Raw genomic sequence first — 19,784 nt, forward strand, 5'->3', positions numbered from 1 at the left:
TTATTTCCTTTCTGTCTTCCTCCAGTCAATAAACTTCTACCTGTGGTTCTTCTTTGCTGGGGCAGCTATCAAGGGACTCTCCTACTGCCAGGTCCCAGGCTGTCACTCTGCCCCCCGACGGCCTTCCTTTCCCCAGTCTGGGGCCGGAAACCCAAATCTTCCAGTGGTAGCCTGGGTGGTATGAGCGTCACAAGGTTTCCCAGTCTTGGGCTTGGCTCCTAGTTCCTCTGAAGAAGGCACCTGCTCCTCCACCACCGGGATCTCCAGAACCACCCTTGTTCCTGGGTCTCCATTGGAGGTAAAAAAGTGAGACTTTGCAAACTGTGAGATCTGGAGTTATTCCTGTGCTCAAAAAATAAAACCCATTTGAAACAAGAGCAGCTTTGTTGATGAATCCAGGCAGAAACATCCATTAACATGTTTTTGCAAAGTCTGAAGTCCAAAGGACCTTGTTCAACCCCTCCCTAAGCCAAGGTTGTGTATACTTCCCTTCCCTTCCCCCAGACAGCCTCACCTTGAAGAGCGGTCTTCCCAAGCCAGCTTGACTCCTCCTTGAGAACCATCTCCAGCTGCAACCCCAGCCCCTCTCCAAATGCCCTCCTTCATCTAAAAGCCACTCTGTCTTCCTAACATTTCCCACTACATGCTTTCTACAATCCATCACTCTACACTACCTACTATGAACTACAACTATAACTCCTACTTTAATAACCAAACCCTAATATTTTATTCTTTATGACAGAACCCTTATACACTGTTTCTGACACATAATGGGCCAGTCCCAATCCTTCAGGTAAATAGCACCACCCTGAAGTCACAATAGTACCGTCTCAGTCCTTCATCCAAGGAGCATCAGACTGAAGTCACAATGGGCCACTCTCAATGTTTCAGGCAAGAAGCATCAGCCTCAGGTTGCAATGGGCCAGTCTCATTCAGGGAAGGAGCACCAGCCTGAAATCACAATATGTCACAAATACCTTTATTCATGCATTTATTCATTTGGGATTCATGCCATAAAGGTTATAGGTTTAGGTTTAGATTAGAGTTAAGATAGATGGGATTTATGGTGGGTTAAAATAACATGTTTTAATATGTGCTTTAATAGAAGATGCTAGAAAGAGGTAGGGAGATCATGGCTAAAGAATGTGCTTCTTTGCTAGGACTGGAATGTGTGGGAATCACCCTTCTAACAGAGGCTTGCGTTTAAAAGACTGTCTCTGTAAAAGGAGGGGGAACCTAGAGAGTTATTGGGATTTTTATATTTTATTATGTTGCTATGGGTTTATGCTTATTATCTTTTCACATGGTATCATACTAGATTGGGATTGATGGGGATATATATTTATTAACTATATATATAGTTAAGCCATAATATTAATTAAACTGTTGTGTGGCTCAGTTCTGTGGTCCAAGGCCACAGGTGCAGTGGTTGAGAAAAGGCACATGAGAGCTTAATTGTTTTTAGAAAAGGTGCCAGAATCCCGGATGGGAGGACACTGCGCAGAAAAGGCGGGAGAATGCTGTGCGGGAAAGGGCTATCCAATTAATTAGCTTTATTGGTAAACGGAGTAGGGTGGATTCATATGGTTGTAAAAGGGATATATTTATATCTTCTTTAATTCCTGACAAAAAAGTGACTTCTATTACATGTATCTTCTTCTTCAATAAAAGCTGCTCCTTTTTCAAAGTATTGCTTTTTGTGTTGCAAAAGGGGCTGCAATTAGGGCCCTGACAGATCTCTCTCTCCCCTTCCATTCACCCTGCTATCCCAAAAGGGCTGGAGAGCAGACCAAACCAACCACAGAACATTTCCCTGCTCTTGTGTAATGCCAGGTCAGTCAAAACTAAAATGCACATAGTCCGTGATGTCCTACTGGACCAAGAGGCTGACCTGGCTTGTTTCACGGAGACCTGGCTGGGTGATGAGAGCTCAGCCACCTGGGATCAGGCCTTACCAGCCGGGTTCTCCCTCAGTGAGCAGGTAAGGGGAGTGCCTTTGGTCCATAAAGACAATCTTGCTTTGCCCAGGATACCTATCCGTATGATGGACCACATCGAATGTACGTACCTCAGCTTAAAGACTAGGGAAAGTCTGGGGATTCTGTGGGTTTACTGTCCGCCCTGTTCCTTAACAGACTCCCTAGCGGATCTGACACAACTGGTCTTTGAGCTGCTGCTGGATTCGCCTAGGCTTTTAGTCCTGGGCGACTGCAACATCCCCCTCGATGCCACTTCTCAGCATGCGCAGGGATTACCAGGGCCTAGACGCTGCTGCTGCTTATTCTGCTGGGGGCCTTTGCGGGAAAGGAAGGTATGCTCTGGGGGTTCAGCGGCCTCCCCTTCCTTCCTTCCTTTGAGGAAACAGCAATGGAGCCCAAGGTGCAGAGCTGGACTCAGGAGGGAAAGGCAGGACAGGAAGGCTCTCTCTGTGTACCGTGTGTGTGTGTGTGTGTGTGTGTGACTGTGTGTGTTTGCCTCTGCTGTTCTTATGGCTGGGAATGGAGCTGAGGACTGAGGAGAGAAGAAAGGGTCAGTTTTGGGCAGATTCAGAACTTTGTGCATCAAAGAGTCCAGTGTGTTGAAACAGCAAAGAACTTTATTGAGAACACATAGAAATCTAGTGTTTAAGCCAGAAATGCCCACTCCAATCCAAACAATACATTAAAACCCCAAAACCTAAAACACCACCCTCTTCCAAACGTAGCCCCCACCTCCAATTCCCACAGTCTATGCCCCACAGGTAACAAGGCCACCATTGCCATTCCCACAAACTAGCCCTTTCTGTCAATACCTGCCCCCAACTTTCTTCAGCCAACATCCCACACATTACAAAAGTTATCATTCCCATAACTATTCTACACATCTATAACAAATCCCAGCCCTTGAACTACCGAACCTATACCATGACCCACAATTTCCAGCCAAATTTACATCCCAAAGTAATTATCTATACTATTAGCAATTAAAACCTTAAAATAACAAAATACAACTTTAAAACACAAACAGACATATCGACACACAAAGCTTACAAACAAAATCACAAGGGCCTTTTCTTAGCACCACTGGATTGAAAATATATTTTTTGTATTCATTATTGAGAAAAATAATGTTAATTCACTACTGGGATTTGTATGGCTTCTCTCCTGTGTGGACTCTCTGATGTGTCACTAGGATTGACTTCAAATAAAAACATTTCCCACAATGCTGGCATTTGTATGGCTTCTCTCCTGTGTGGACTCTCTGATGTGCCACTAGGACTGACTTCCGAGAAAAACCTTTCCCACAATGCTGGCATTTGTATGGCTTGTCTCCTGTGTGGATTCTCTTATGTGTTACTAGGTGTGACCGCCGAGAAAAACCTTTCCCACAATGCTGGCATTTGTATGGCTTCTCTCCTGTGTGGACTCTCTGATGTGCCACTAGGACTGACTTCCGAGAAAAACCTTTCCCACAATGCTGGCATTTGTATGGCTTGTCTCCTGTGTGGATTCTCTTATGTGTTACTAGGTGTGACCGCCGAGAAAAACCTTTCCCACAATGCTGGCATTTGTATGGCTTCTCTCCTGTGTGGACTCTCTGATGTCTCACTAGGTTTGACTTCCAAGAAAAACATTTCCCACAATGCTGGCATTTGTGTGGCTTCTCTCCAGTGTGGATTCTCTTGTGTGTTACTAGGTGTGACTTCCTAGAAAAACATTTCCCACAATAATGGCAGTTATATGGCTTCTCTCCTGTGTGGGCACTCTGATGTGTCACTAGGATTGACTTCAAATAAAAACATTTCCCACAATGCTGGCATTTGTATGGTTTCTCCCCGGTGTGGACTTTTTGATGCATGACAAGGATTGACTTGTAAGCAAAATTTTCCCCACAATGCTGACATTTATGTGACTTGTTTCTTGTGTGGATTCTCTCATGACTGACAAGTGATTCTGTAAACAAGGAAAATGACAGACAAGACAATCTCAGTGTTAATAGAAGATGTTACTCCAGGATTTAGCCCAACGTTCACCCCTCCCTATTTCAGATTAGATTAATAAAGTTGGTGTGAGTGACCTGAGCATGACCCTGTTCTAGATGCCCCCAATCCATATAATGATTGTATCCTTACTCATAGGAGCTACCAAAGAAGAGATTGAGGGAACTTTGATGAAGGAATCATTGGAAGCAGATTGTCAAAGGACTGTTGAAAAAATATTCCATTAACCATTTGCAAAAATACTTTGATTGACAGGTGGCATCATATCCCGTGAAACTGCCATAGAGTCTTGAGTCAGAGCCCAAGGCATGATGCAAGCTAACTGCAGAGGTCCCTTCATGTTGTTTGGCACCTGGAGTTTTCTCACAACCAATACAGTATACAGCTCACATGCGGATTGGTGTGGATTGGATTGAAGTTGTGTGTACAAGGGATGGTGAAGTTGATGGAAGTCAGAGATGAGAGCTTGCAAATATTTGTATTATTTTGCGAATCAAGAGAGAGAAACTCCAAGGAATTAAATGAAACAAATTTGTTTCTGATTTATTTTTAAGTGAAAAGTCGCCAGTGTATTGCCAATATCTGTATCTGGATATTTGTTTCCATACTCTGCTATGTTATATTTGAGCTGCATCTGGGAGTGTCACCCTCAGATTGCGCTGTGTATTGGCTTGTGAATGCAATAGGAATTCAGAGCCAAGAAGGACCAAGAGCCGGTGTGCTAATCCTTTCTGTCTGAGATATTTCCACCAAGCACCCATTGCATTTAATTTAGTTTCAAACCATTCTCTCCCCCAGGAATCTTTCTAAAATGATATAAACCTTTTTGAACACTCGGTTTCTGGCCCCAAGAAACAATTACAGTATAAATATCTGCCCTGACTGACTGTTCTTCGACGTCAGTCCAATTACAGACAGACAGTCTGTCGCTTTACATTGCTGAACACCTCACTACACTCGCCAGCTCCACTTGCCATTGGAGTTACTGACTTCTCTCACAATTCTGGACCCTCAGCAATTGCAATCAAGATCCACCTAGGTAAAGTTTTACCATTAGCAAAGCCTCACACCATTCACCACTCCCACCTTTGTTACTAGTTCTTGTGTGTGTGTGTGAACACCTATATCTGTATATGTGTGTATATTGCTTTCCCCCTAAATAAAACATAAAAACCTATTTCAAATGCCTTTGAAGTTCTCTGTGCTTCCAGGCCTGGTATAGTTGGGATGAATCCTGAGGTCGCTCTTGACCCAACCAAACTATATATCTGCTTTCAACTAAGTACCAAATTCTCCTAAAAGTATAGCTCTTGTGGGTGTCCTCCCCAGACTCCAGCATTTTGGGTAATAAGGGGCCTCTGGAATCAACCATGGAGCTAAGCAAGCTTAGTTAGGAAAAGAAAACCTAGAGAAAAAGCAGGTTTTGTGTCCCCCTTTCCTCCCTTCACAAATATTACTCATAATTGCTTAATGGAACCCCTAAATATGTCTGAAAACAAAGATTTGAGCCGATTCTCAGATGTTCTCTCAAACAGGTTCTTAAAATCTGTCAGGTTCGTGGCTGTCTCCCAATCCCCAAGGCCCCTCTCCTTTGGTGTCTCTCCAATAGTGCCTCACTAAACTACAAATTCAAATATTCTACAGGATGTTGTTTTCACAATTAAACTGCGCTTGAAAGGGATCTAGGACTCCTAAAGGCCCATGTGATTCTAGGCTGCATCAATACGAGTATAGTTTCTAGATCAAGGGAAGTGATAGTGCCACTCTATTCTGCTCTGGTCAGGCCTCACTTGGAATAATCCTGACTTGGAATAATCCACAATTCAGTTAGAACACGCCCAGAGGAGGGCAACCAAAATGGTGAAGGATCTGGAAACCATCAAGCCCTATGAGGAGCAGCTTAGAGAGCTGAGTATGTTTACCCTGGAGAAAAGAAAGTTAAGAGTGGATATGATATCCATGTTTAAATATCGGAAAGGGTCATCGTATTGAGGATGCAGCAAGCTTGCTTTCTGCTGCTACAGAGAAAAGGAGACACCACAATGGATGCAAGCCACAGGGAAAGAAGTTCCACCTCAACATTAGGAGGAACTTTGGGACATTAAGAGCTCTTCGACTGTGGAATATACTCCCTTAGAATTTAGTGGAGTCTTCTTCTTTGGAGGTCTTTAAACAGAGGCTGGATGATGCTTGGAATGTGTATTTCTGCATGGCAGAAGTGAGTTGAATTGGATGGCCCTTGTGATCTATTCCAACGCTATGATTCTGTAATTCTAGTGGAAGCATAGCACTATGATAATTAAGCATTAAAGGGGCCTCAGTCTTCATAGAAAGGAGAATGGATTCAGGTTCCTTACCCACAGAGGCCACATTCTCATAGTTTTCCATCATTACATAACTGTACATCAGTCTCTGCTTATTCGTCAACAGTTTCCATTCCTCTTCAGTGAAATATACTGCAACATCCGCAAAGGTCACCTGCAACAGAAAATAGCCCTCATCCACAGAGTGACTAAACAAAAGGGGAGGGAAGCACATGGCGCGTCCAAATATTATTTCGTCACTTTATAATTCAGTCCAGCAAATAAACTCTAAATTCTGTCAGCAAGAAAAAAGCTACTGCCTTTGAGATCCAGTTTGTCCTGAATCTTTTCAATATACTATACAATATAATACACAATATAATTTAGGCCATGGCTGGGATATTGATAATGGATTAGGATATTGACTATCCCAACACATACAGTACATTTAGCCACCAAAGAATTATGGTGCATTTAGACATTTCTTCCCAAATTTTAGAACCAAATGTCATTATTAAAAAACATTTCTGGGGAGCACTCTGGGCTTGATGGCCACTGGGTCCACTCCATATTTAGACCCAGAGATGTTCTCCCATAGCGCCCAATATTTGACAGATTGGAAAAGCAAGACGCATGTGGATAAGCAACCCAGAAGGCGGTGAAGATGGCCAAAGTTGTTTATGAGGAAGATCACACAAGCTAGGAAGGGCACAGCAGTTTGCTTTTGTTTCAGCCTCCTGGGAAGGGCAATATCCTGCCTCTTTGTTTCCTCTCCTCTACCCACTTTTGAGTTGATGGGGTGCAAACTGAATGACACTCAGGAATTGAAGTGAGCTGAGAAGGGGGAAAGTGGGAGGAGGAGACAGCAACTGGGACATTTTTAAAAGCCCCCGAAAAAGTGGGCTGACAGAGGATTAACCAGGACTGTCTCTGGTAAATTGGGAGAGTATGTTCCCCTCTTGCTTTCAAGAGCTGGCCCAGCAGTGATACAGATGAAAGTAATAGTCAAGGACTTCGACTCACCAAAGAGTTCTTGTACCTCTGCATCCTCTTTCTCTTGGGGCCCAACTCCCTCCACTTGGCCTCTGTGTCGGCCATCAGGTGGGCATGGGTCCTGGTGGTCTTGCTCTTGGGTCTCTTCCAGCAAAAAGTGTCCCAAAACTGTGTCCAAGGGGGCCGAGATGAAGTTCCTGAGAGAAGAGAACAGAGATTCAAAAAAGGACACAAATTGGATCTCCTATAAAGAATGAATGCAAATAGATAGAACTGGTTATAGAATAAAGACACGAGAAGATCCTAATGATCAGGGTAATGATCTTTCATGGTTCCTTTACAGACAATTAAGAAAGCTCTTCCTAATGGATAAAATCAATATGGTATTTGTAAATCAGACTCTGATCAAGAACAGGAAATAATGTTGAATAAAGACAACAGCATCCTGCTAGTGACATACGCAGGTGGCATATGTCTCCTTTGGGCTGATGCAGAGGTGGGCATCCCCTTCCTCCCTCTGCACCAAACAAAGCCCCCTGGACCTAGCATAGATTCACTGCAGCTCCCCTACACAACAGATACTCCATGCCTTCTTAGAGTGGTGGGGGATTAGGGGATGAGGAATTGGAGAGGGCCCTGGTTATGTCCCCGTAGCTAGATGTGAAATGAGTGCATCATAAATAAATAATCATATCATCTGCTGAAAAGTCCAGATGTCCTCAGTGCTTTTCTCCATCATCAGCCCCTTTCCCAAGAAGGTTGCATCCACACTGCAGAAATAAGGCACTTTGACACCGCTTTAAACACTCAATGCTATGGAATCCTGGGCTTTTTCCTTTGGGACACTTAGCCTTCTCTGCCAGAGAGCTCTGGTGCCCCAACGAACTACAAATCCCAGGATTCCATAGGATGGAGCCAGGAGAGTTAACACACTGGATTTAGAACTGGATTATTTCTGCAGTGCAGATACAGCCTGAGTCAGTTGTAAAAGGGCAGAAGCACCAAAGTCTTATTTTTACCGACCTAATGGTTTTCCTTAAAAAAAAAAAAAAAAAAAAGCAGTCTGCTTATCTGTCTAATCCTTATTTTTGTTGTTCTTGTTTGTTTCTATGTATATTGGTCATATGAAATGGTCTGGTCAGTCAGCTTCCTTCTTGCCTGAAAATCTCTTAATAAGAAAACTGGGGAGGCTTTTAAAACCTCCCAAAGGAGCTTCTTGTTTGGGGGACTAGCCTCCTCTTAGAAGTCAAAGCCCAATGTTTGTGAAGCCCAATGTTTGTGAAGAAGAAGAATAAGGCTTCTATTAAAACTATCTTTCCCATTTCTGATCCCCTTTAAAACCCATGTTCCCCAGAAAGAGCAGAGCTGTGTAATAAGAAAACCTTCTCAGAAAAGAGACACAAAAGACACACAAAGAGACACACTTTCTTCCTTTTGGCCCAAGGAGCCTGGCCTCATTCTCCTCAGGGAGAGAAAGAGGAACCTCTCGGTTCAACTGAAGAGGCCTCAGAGAAGGTTCTGGAACATTATTCCCACAGTCATAAGCAGTAGAAAATGGCCGCTAGAACACAAAATGGCTGCCTCTGCCTCATGCTTGGCAGTTGGCAGTCTGAGGCCTTCAGGGAACCCAAAATGGAGGATGAAAGGGCCCCAAAGTCAGAAGGGACCCCAAACAGGATTTCGAAACCTTAACAACACCTAAAAATTATCCTGGTGCTTTTATACAAAGTAGAAACCTGATCCCTCTCCCTCATTACAATCAATAGTAAAAGATATTAATATTTTCTCCCCATCAAACCACTCCTTTCAACACCTAGGCAGCACAGAATCAAAATGAAATGAGCAGAGCCATATCTATGGGACTGACAAGAGTAGATTGGGTCCCTACTAGAGTCCTGACCGTTGGGGAACAACCTTGAGCAACTGGGGAACTGAGAGAGATATGGTTCCAGCTGCAGGACTGTTGGAGACTGCACTTCCCAGGATGAGATGCATCTCTTTTGGTACAATTTATGTACAAGAGCTGATTGAAGGGAAATAAATTGAAGGCTCTATTGTTGACTGTTAAAATATACACTAAAAGAAGTCATGGAAATATTAATAGTGTACATGCAAATATCTAGTCATCTATAACGTCACCTTGCAAGCTTATAAATGTTGGGATCCTATGGATCAAGTTGCTCTTTCTTTGGTCCCAGGCAGACTGCCTTGTCCTGAGTCCTGGGGGATGCCAAGGCTCCCCTGGAGCAGGAGATGGGGCTCCATAGGGGTCTGAGGGATGCTCTGGTGGGGGATGCTGGGAACTGCAGTCCAACAATCTCTGCAGGGCCTTGCTTTGCCAACTCCTCCTGAGCCAAACCGAAAGAGGAAATCTTGCTGGAGGACTTTGTGGAGCAGGAAAGGTGTTTTCAGGGGGAAGCAGAGAAGGCAGATTATATGCAGGGAGGTCCTTGAGGGCAGGTTGAGCAGATGTCCTCCTTTCCCAGGACATGTCCTACATTTCAGCCTTCTGTCCAGGAGGAGTCCCAGAAGGTCATCCATTTTGAGCATGACTAAGAAGTATGAATGCACATTTCTCTGTGTTTTTAGCTTTTACTTGGTCATGCCCTCCATTTTCCTTGAATGTCTTCCTCTTTGCAAGGCCTTCTCCTCCTTTGTGGGGAAGACATCTGGTCACCCTCCTTGAGGGTCTCTCCCCTGATAGAGCCATGGGTCCAGAGGAACGGCAAGCCGTGACTCTCCAGGGCTAGTTTAGGGTCAGGAGAAGGGAGGGAGAGGCTGTGAAGCCAAAACCTCAGAGTTCCTCCATGCAACGCAGCTGCTCCAACCACTGAGCTATACTCCCTTCCCAATGGGTGCAGGAGTCCAAAGCGGCTGCTGGCATTTTGTCTCCTGAATCCTCCCTGACTTGGTCTCCTCTCCTGAGGCACAGCCCCACTCCTGCCCCACCACAGTCTTACGGAGAGGGCCCAGTTCAAGGGGGAGAGGAGTGTGTCTGTTTGTACCTTTTGTGAGAGTCAAAGTGTTAAAGAAAGCTTTTCCTCTGCTTTGGTTTTCTGAAGAAACACCAAATGTAAAGCCTTTCCCACCTTGGCAGGGGATGGGGCCAGATCAGTGGGGTCCCTGGGGTTGGTGTCCCCTGGTTTGGTCACTCCTGGTGTCACCCCCATTGACCCCCTCCTCTAAGAGCCCCTTCAACTAAGAGCATCCAATAAAGAGCATTAAAGGAGCATAGAGTTGGAATAGAGCACATGGCAAATGGCAATGGAGGGCAGAAGGTGATGCCTAGGAAACTAGTCCTCTGAGTCCCAGCCATAGTAACTCCTGGTAGTAAATAGTCCAGGGCCTGAGGGGGTCTCCTTCCCCAAAGTGGGGTGTAAGGACCGGTTCCCATGGGACTGTGGGCCCCATGACCTCTTGGCAAATCTATGGGATACGCTACCTTCAAGAGCATTGGAGGAGTCTCTGTCTGCATGGCCATCTCTTCGGAGGACTTGGAGGGCAGAATGGGCACTCCCATCCAAAATAAAATGCCATTAAAGTATTTTTCAGTTATTAAAACAATTATTAAAAACAGGGATAGGAGCCAAAGTCCAATGTTTGTGAACAATAATAATAATAAGTCTTATATTAAAACTCTCTTCCCTATTTCTGATTCCTTTTAAACCTTTGTTCCCCAGAAGGAGCAGAGCTCTGTAATAAGAAAACCCTCTCAGAAAAGACACACAAAGAGACACACTTCCTTCCTTTTGGCCCAAGGAGCCTGGCCTCCTTCTGACTCTGGAGCCTCAGGAGAGAAAGAGAAGCCTCTCTTCAACTGAGGCTCAGAGAAGGTTCTGGAACATTATTTCCCACTGTCACAAGCAGCACAAAATGGCCACCTGAACACAAAATGGCTGCTGGAACAGAAAATGGCCTCCTCCACCTCAGCACTTGGCAGTTGGAGGCCTCAGCACAGTAGTGAAACCTACCACTTCAAGGCCTTGTCCCTCTGCTGTCTCTGCACACACTCACACTCACACTCACACTCACACTCACACTCACACTCACACTCACACTCACACTCACACACTCTCTCTCTGCTCCTCACTCACTCTTCTAAATAAAGAGGCAGAAGCTCCTCCCCTTCTTCATTCTGGCCAATGGGGGCAGAGGAGCTGGAAGACCCCGCCCCCTGCCCCACCCTCACACGCTCCTCCTGCAGTTAATATGGAAGAAGGCAGGAGGGACTGAGGGACCCTGGAGCCCCAGCCACACAGACACTGGCCAAAGGCACACATTCCCAGAGCCTAAGACCCATGAAATGGCAGCCCTATGCAGGGCAGGACCCCTCCTCTCTGTGGCCCTGTGGATGCTGGGAGATCCAGTCCAGGAAATACACTTTAAATCTCATTGGCAAGAGAAAAGGCTACTACTGCCTTTCAGATCCAGTTTGCCCCAAATCCTTTATGACTCCAGAAACCCCTTTGTTTAGGAAGCGAACATCAGATATATGAGGAAGTCTCTATATCTCCCAAGTCCTCCTCCCTCCAGGACCCCCTTCCTCTCTTCCCCTCAGACTCTCTCTCTCCCCTGAAGGCCTCAAACTGCCAATTGTGATACAAACGTCTCCCCCAAATGGTAGTTCGGTGTTTTGTAAATAGGAATTCATCTTGTCCAAATCTTCTTCTCTTGGTTATACAATTTCCCATAAAACTTATGAAAGGCCTTTTTTATTTTGCTTTGTTCTGTGACCATCCTCTTACCAACCTGAATCTCCGTTATCATCTTCCTTTCTTTCTTTTCTCTAAGTTTATAAGATAATCGCTTCCCCGGTTTATTACAATGTTGGAAATTATTTAATCTGAGATATTTAAGCTTGTTCTCCATCTCTTCAATTAGCATAATAGAGAGTTGTTTTTGTAGGAGTTTAATCTCTTTATTTGTCTTTACATCAGTTGGCTTTTTTTGGAGAGCCTCTTCCTTCTCCTTCAGCTCTTCTTGAATTTTCTGAGTCTTTTCTTGGCTTTTTCTATTGTATTCCACATTAAGTTTTATAAAAAAGACCTCTCAACACGGCTTTCGATGCTTCCCAATTTGTTATATGATCAGTGTCTCTCCCCACGTTTTCTTCAAAATACCATTTAAGAGTCTGTTTCTCTACATTTTTAGGAAATTGTAATAGTTTTTCATTCAGTGACCAATTAAATGACGTTTTAGCTTTCTTAACTTTCATGGTTATAGGATTTTGGTAAAATTTCCATTTCCAAAATTTGCACAGCTAATGTTTTAGTAGCTAAAAGAAAGTCAGTCCTAGAAAAAGTCTTATGTCTGTCAGAAAAAAAGGTGTAATCTTTGCCCCCCCAATAGAGATGTCTCCAAACATCTACTAGTTTTTGATTTTCCATCAGTTTGAAAAAGGAATGGGGAGTTTTCCTTGGTCCTTTTTCCTGGCTTTACTACAAGATCTGTCCAGTAAAGGGTTAATTACAGTGTTCCAGTCCCCCATAATTATTATTTCTGTGTAATCTAAGTCTGTCATTAAATTATATATTGATTGAGAACAATTATCTTTTTCCCCTGGGGGCCGTATATTCCAACCAATAATATTTTGTTCCCTTGGAGGTTCACTTCAACCCCAAGATAATGGCCATTTACATCACTGAACACTTCCTTTGCTGTAATAGTCTCTTTTACATACATCACAATCCCCTTTTTCTTTTTTGTTGACTCCCTAATTTATTGTTCTTTAATAATCTAATATCCTTTTGCCTTAATTGGGTTTCTTGTAAATAGACAACATCTTTCTTAAGTTTCCCTAAATAGTGACATATTTTCTTTCTCTTTATAGATGAGTTTACTCCTTTTATATTCCATGATAAAATGTCCATATTAAGATATGGCTATCTCTTGGGGTTTCTAGTTTCCCTTCTTTTTCCCTTTATTAGGTCTAATATTTTCATATTTACCTTTAACTCCTCTTCTATTCGTTTTCCCTCCTCTGTCGCATTACTCTCATCATCATCTTTTATTTCTTCCTCTAGATTTGGATTAACGTCCTGTTCTTCTTCTTCACTGTCAATCTGTCCAGGTTTCATACAATAGTTTAGATTCCCATTTTGTTCATTGTTTTGGTCTATATCATCACTTCTTTTGTCATTTCTTCTTCCAGTTCCATTATCAATCCTCTTGCCATATTTAATCCAGAAATCATTCGCTTTTTGAACCGTGTTCAGTTTGAACCATTTTTGGTTCCACTTTACTGAGATTCCCTCCAGCTTTTCCCATTTATAAAGAATTATATATTTATTCAGGTTCATTGTTATGAATTTGTAATTCCCCCTTTTTTGAAGAACTCTTTTCGGGATGTCTTTAAAGATTTTTATTGCACAACCTTCTATTTCCAAAGGGCTTTCATAGCTCAAAAATAAAAGTTCATCCCGTATTTGTTTCCTCACAAAAGAAATAACAATGTCGCTGGGGAGGCTTTTGCCTTTTGCAATCTGAGAGTTAATCCTGAAAGTTTTGTTGACATCTTTAATGAAATCCTGATAGGAGATCTCCATATAATCAGCTAACGCTGGAACAAGATATTCATAGAGGTTTTCATGTTGGATTTCCATTAGTCCTCTTATTTTCAATGAGTTTTCCCTTTGCTTTAAATCATCCAATGCTTTAGCATCAGTTGCATTTCCTGTTGTTGAATTAAAAAAGCAGATTTTCTTCTGATATTTGAGACTTTTCTTCCAATTTGTCAATTCTTGTGGTAACTTGACTTATTTCTTTAGCGACTTCCTCCAGAAATAGTTTGATTTCTCTTAATTCTGTCTTCAATTCAGATTTCACGTCCTGTTTCAGTTCTCTCCTTAAACTATGAGTCTATGATTCTGAGATCACAATGGGACAGTCTCAATGCTTCTGGTAAGGATCACAACAGTCTTGTCTCAATCCTTCAGGTAAAGAGCCTGAACTCATAATAGTCCTGTCACAATCTTTCAGGAAAGGCACCTCAGGCTGAGATCACAATGGGACAGTCTCAATGCTTCAGGCAAGGATCATAACCCTGAGGTCGCTATGGGTCAGGTTCAATCCTTCAGGTAAGGAACACCTGCCTGAAGTGAATAAGCCCATCTTAATCCTTCAGGGAAGGAACATCAGGCCAAGATCACAATGAGTTAGTGTCACTCCTTCAGATAAGGAGCATCACTCTGAGATCGCAATGGGCCAGTCTCATTTGTTCAGGTAAGGAGGACCAACCTGAAGTCACAATGGGCCCATCTCAATCTCTCAGGCAACAAGAATCAGCCTGAGGTCACAATGAGCCATTCCCAGTCTTTCAGGAAAGAAGCATCAGCCTGAAGTCACAATAGTACTTTCTCAATCCATTAGGAAAGGAGCAACAGCCTGAAGTCACACTGCACCAGTCTCGATCTTTCGGGCATTGAGCGTCAACCCGAGGTCATAATGGACCAGTATCAATCCACCAGGTCTGGAGTGATAAGTGTCCCATCTTATTCCTGCAGGTAAGGAGAACCAGCCTTAAATCATAATAGTCCCATCTCAGTCTTTCAGGCAAGGAACTTCAGGGTGAGATCACAACAGTCCTGTCTCAATCCTTCAGGTAAGGAGCAGCAGACTGAGGTCACAATGGGACAGTCTCAATCTCTCAGGCAAGGGCCATCAGCCTGAAGTTGCAATGTGAGATCTAGAGTCAGTCCTGTGCTCAAAAAATCAAACTCATTTGAAACAAAAGAAGCTTTATTGATGAATCCAGGCAGAAACATCCATTAACACCTTTTTGCAAAGTCTGAAGTCCAAAGGAACTTGCTCAACTAGCCAGCCCCCAATTCCCAAGCTAAAGCAACACAAGCGGAGGTTTCATAGATACCAAGGTTGTCTATACTTCCCTTCCCTTCTCCCAGACAGTCGCACCGTGAAGAGCACTGTTCTGTCTTTCTAAAATTTCCCACACATGCTTTCTATAACCCATCACTCTACACTACCTACTATGAACGACAACTATAACTCCTACGTTAACTATAATAATGAAATCCTAATATTTTTACCCTTTATGAAAGAACCCTTATACCCTGTTTCTGACACACAATGGGCCAGTCTCAATCCTTCAGGTATACAGCACCAGTCTGAAGTGACAATTCTCCCGTCTCAACCTTTCAGGCAAGGAACATCAGCCTGAGGTTGCAATGGGCCAGTCTCAATCCTTCAGGTAAAGAGCACCACCCTGAAGTCACAATAGTACCGTCTCAATCCTCCATCCAAGGAGCATCAGACTGAAGTCAAAATGGGCCAGTCTCAATCTCTCAGGCAACAAGAATCAGCCTGAGATCACAATGGGCCAGTCTCAGTGTTTCAGGCAAGAAGCATCAGCCTCAGGTTGAAATGGTCATGTCTCAAACCTTCAGGTAAGCAGCATTAGCCTAAATTCACAATGGTCCCATCTCATTGCTGCAGGCAAGGAGCACCAGCCTGAGGTCGCAATGGGCCAGTCTCATTCAGGGAAGGAGCACCAGCCTGAAGTCAAAATATGTCATGAATCCCTTTATTCATGCATTTATTCATTTGAAATGAAATACTGTTACAGGTATGCAACCTGTCCATCTCCTACTGATGCAGTGACTAAGGATGGCGTCTCTCCTCTGAATGCCTGTCTTAATGCAGTAATGAACTGGATGAGGGAAAACAAACTCAAATGGAATCCAAGTGGTACTTGTAATGGAGACCCCTAATCCAGGAATGGAGTTATGTCAGCCAGTTCTGGATGGGTTCACACTTCCCCTGAAAGACTCTGTCCGCAGTTTGGGAGTGCTCCTGGATTCATCACTTCATCTGACGGTTCAAGTGGATGCAAAGTTCAGGAGCACTTGTTATCAGCTTCGGCTGATATGCCAACTGCGCCGCTTCCTGGAGCAGGGAGACCTTGAAACAGTAGTACATGCGCTGGTCACCTCTTGGCTCAACTTCTGTAATGCACTCTACCTGGGGCTACCCTTGTGCCAAGTTCATAAACTTCAATTGGCACAGAATATGGCAGCCAGATTGGTTATGGGCATTTCTAGTCAATCTTTAGTTTAGTTATATGTTCTCTTATTTCTTTCTTTATTCTTAATTTGTTATACTTTATTCTAAAGAAACTTTTAAAAAATAGCTTTTTAGCGGTTGATTAATATTCTTATAATTGGGAGGAGGGTTGAGGGTTTGGGGGTCTTAATAGTAATTCTTAAACTGTATGTTATTTTATTACTGTACTCTGCTTTGATTCCTTTGAGAAAAGGCAGAATATATTATTATTATTATTATTATTATTATTATTATTACATCCCTTCAAGGGGGTCCAAGGCCCTTTCAGTATGCTCCCAGAACTGGGGGGGGGGGGTGTTTCTGGGGCTGTGGGTCTCTCTCTGTTGGTCCTCCTCTGCAGGGTTGTTGTGAAGGAAAAGGTAATTATTTGAGGGGGGAGCCCAATCTGGATCCTGTGGGCCTCTAAGCCTAGTTCCCAGGTTGCCAGGGAATTGCTAGAGCTTTGAGATCCCTCTGTCTCCCTCCACTTGGCTTTGGCCTAGATTTTGGCTCTTCTCTCCCTCCCCCAGAGCCCCCTCCCCCCAGGACTCCAGAGAAAACTTCTCCCCCCCCCCATTTTTTTTGTTTCCAATGCTATTGAACCCTATCCGGTGTGATGCTTTCTATTTGGCACAAAACCCTTCCCCAAATGTGGCATCAGAAGGGAGGGTCTCTCCTCTGCCCCACTTTCCAGGAGGGAAGGGGCTCCTCAAAGCCCTTTTTACCTTTGGATCCTCCTCTCATCCATGGTCATGTCTCTCTCCAAGGGTCCCCCCTGCTCTCTCTTCTCATAATAACTCCCCAAGTACCTGATACCCAAGGAATCCCCCAAGGAGGGGGCAGGGAAGGAAAGAGGGAGAGGAGGCCTGCCTTTCTCTTGGGGGAGAAGAGGGGCTTCCTTCCTTCTTATAACAGCCCAAGGGCCCCCCAGAAGACCCTGTAGCCATTCCTCTGAAAGAATGAGGGCTCTCCTCACATCCCTCCCTCCTCAGAACAGACTGTGAGGACAGCCATTGCTTCAGGGACTGAGACTGCGCATGCCCATATGGCCCCAAAGGCCCCTCCTCAGCATGTGCAGGGATTGCCAGGGCCTAGATGCTGCTGCCTATTCCGCTGGTGGCCTTTGCGGGAAAGTAAGGTATGCGCCGGGAGTTCAGCGGCCTCCCCTTCCTTCCCTCCTTTCTTTCTTTGAGGAGACCACAATGGAGGCCAAGGTGCAGAGCTGGACTCAGGAGGGAAAGCCAGGAAAGAAAGGCTCTAGTTTTGAAATATAGCTCTCTCTGTGTATCCTGTATGTTTGTGTGTTTCTGTGCACATATGTGTGTGTGTGCCCCTTCTGTTCGTATGGCTGGGAATGCAGCTGAGGACTCGAGGATAGAAGAAAGGGTCAGTTTTGGGCAAATTCAGAACTTCTGTGCATCAAAGAGTCCAGTGTGTTGAAATAGCAAAGAACTTTATTGAGAACACACAGAAACCCAGTGTTTAAGCCAGAACTGCCCACTCCAATCCAAACAATACACTAAAACCCCAAACGTTCAACATCACCCTCTTCCAAACCTAGCCACACCCCCAATTCCCACAGTCTATGCCCCACAGGTAACAAGGCCCCTTTGCCATTCCCACAAACTAGCCCTTTCTGTTAATACCCCAAAATTTTCTTCAGACAACATCTCACACTTTGCAAAAGATACCATTCCCATTCTATCCAGCTGCAACAAATCCCACCCCTCATCTACCTAACCTATACCACAATCCACAATCTACGACAAATATACAACCCAAAGCAATTACCTATACTATTACCAATTAAAACTTAAACTTAACAAAATATGACTTTAAAACATAAACAGACATATGGACAGACAAAACTAATAAACAAAATCATAAGGGCTTTTTCTTATTACCACAGGATTAAAAATATATTCTTTGTATTCCTTCTTGACAAATATAATGTTAGTTCAATACTGGGATTTCTGTAGCTTCTCCCCTGTGTGGCCTCTCTCATGTTTCACTTGGGCTGACTTGTCAGAAAAACATTTCCCACAATGCTGGCATTTGTATGGCTTTTCTCCTGTGTGGACTCTCTGATGTGTCACTATGTTTGACTTTGAAGAAAAACATTTCCCACAATGCTGGCATTTGTATAGCTTCTCTCCTGTGTGGATTCTCTGATGTTTCACTAGGTCTGATTTAGAAGAAAAACATTTCCCACAATGCTGGCATTTGTATGGCTTCTCTCCTGTGTGGATTCTCTGATGTGTCACTAGGACTGACTTTGAAGAAAAACCTTTCCCACAATGCTGGCATTTGTATGGCTTCTCTCCTGTGTGGACTCTCTGATGTGTCACTAGGACTGACTTTGAAGAAAAACCTTTCCCACAATGCTGGCATTTGTATGGCTTCTCTCCAGTATGGACTCTCTGATGTGTCACTAGGACTGACTTTGAAGAAAAACCTTTCCCACAATGCTGGCATTTGTATGGCTTCTCTCCAGTATGGACTCTCTGATGTGTCACTAGGTCTGACTTCGAAGAAAAACCTTTCCCACAGTGCTGGCATTTGTATGGCTTCTCTCCTGTGTGGACTCTCTGATGTCTCACTAGGTCTGACTTAGAAGAAAAACCTTTCCCACAATGCTGGCATTTGTATGGCTTCTCTCCTGTGTGGACTCTCTGATGTCTCACTAGGTTTGACTTCTGAGAAAAACATTTCCCACAATGCTGGCATTTGTATGGCTTCTCTCCTGTGTGGCCTCTCTGATGTTTCACTAGGTTTGACTTCTGAGAAAAACATTTCCCACAATGCTGGCATTTGTATGGCTTCTCTCCTGTGTGGCCTCTCTGATGTTTCACTAGGTTTGACTTCTGAGAAAAACATTTCCCACAATGCTGGCATTCGTATGGCTTCTCTCCTGTGTGGCCTCTCTGATGTTTCACTAGGTTTGACTTCTGAGAAAAACATTTCCCACAATGCTGGCATTTGTATGGCTTCTCTCCTGTGTGGCCTCTCTGATGTTTCACTAGGTTTGACTTCCAAGAAAAACATTTCCCACAATGCTGGCATTTGTATGCCTTCTGTCCGGTGTGGACTCTTCGATGCATGACAAGGATTGACTTGTAAGTAAAATGTTTCCCACAATGCTGGCATTTATGTGACTTCTTTCCTGTGTGGACTCTCTCATGACTCAGATGTTTTTCTGTAAAGAAGGACAATGACAGATGAGACTGAAAATCAGACTAAAGACAGGAGGGTGTTACCCCACAATTTAGACCTCATTAACCTCTCCTTATTTGAGATTAAATTAATAAATTTGCTGTGAGTAACCCAAGTATGACCTTATGCTCTAAATCCATGGAATGATTATATCCTTACTCATAGGAGCTAGCAAAGAAGAGACTGGATGGGGACTGCCTTGAGGGAATCCATGGAAGCAGATAGTCAAAGGACTGTTG

The 19,784-nt window shown here is 43.8% G+C and overlaps 2 protein-coding genes and 1 long non-coding RNA gene across 4 annotated transcripts in view; 1 reads left to right on the plus strand and 2 right to left on the minus strand.

The window, feature by feature from the left end:
* The window catches only part of LOC149290385 (uncharacterized), a 242,142-nt gene that overhangs the window by 87,548 nt on the left and 134,810 nt on the right, over positions 1-19,784 (plus strand). The gene's annotated exons all lie outside the window — the stretch shown is intronic.
* On the minus strand, positions 2,632-19,601 carry LOC149290386 (uncharacterized). Its single transcript, XM_089489264.1, has 2 exons — positions 18,345-19,601; positions 2,632-3,765 (listed from the first exon to the last, which is right to left on the minus strand). Exons 1-2 carry the CDS (start codon positions 19,431-19,433, stop codon positions 3,118-3,120), a joined length of 1,737 nt encoding a protein of 578 aa, XP_089345390.1. The 5' UTR covers positions 19,434-19,601; the 3' UTR covers positions 2,632-3,117.
* Positions 3,858-11,335, minus strand: LOC149290387 (uncharacterized). 2 transcript variants are annotated; one of them, XR_016277238.1, is made up of 4 exons: positions 11,247-11,335; positions 7,306-7,472; positions 6,337-6,457; positions 3,858-3,932 (listed from the first exon to the last, which is right to left on the minus strand). It is a non-coding gene; the product is annotated as an uncharacterized LOC149290387 (long non-coding RNA). The 2 variants fall into 2 exon arrangements; XR_016277237.1 differs by lacking the exon at positions 3,858-3,932 and having other exon boundaries at positions 5,924-6,457.

This window comes from Sceloporus occidentalis, unplaced genomic scaffold, assembly GCF_023333645.1.
Source record: "Sceloporus occidentalis isolate IW3139 unplaced genomic scaffold, rSceOcc1.0.p SCAF_39, whole genome shotgun sequence".
Lineage (NCBI taxonomy): Eukaryota > Metazoa > Chordata > Lepidosauria > Squamata > Phrynosomatidae > Sceloporus > Sceloporus occidentalis.

Excerpts from the sequence above, each read along its gene's own strand:
- LOC149290386 (XM_089489264.1), bottom strand. The coding sequence starts at position 19,433 with ATGCATCGAAGAGTCCACACCGGACAGAAGGCATACAAATGCCAGCAT. Across the intron at positions 3,766-18,344 it reads TTTCTGACAAGTCAGCCCAA|TCAATCCTAGTGACACATCA; the intron begins GTGAAACATGAG and ends TTTTATTTGAAG.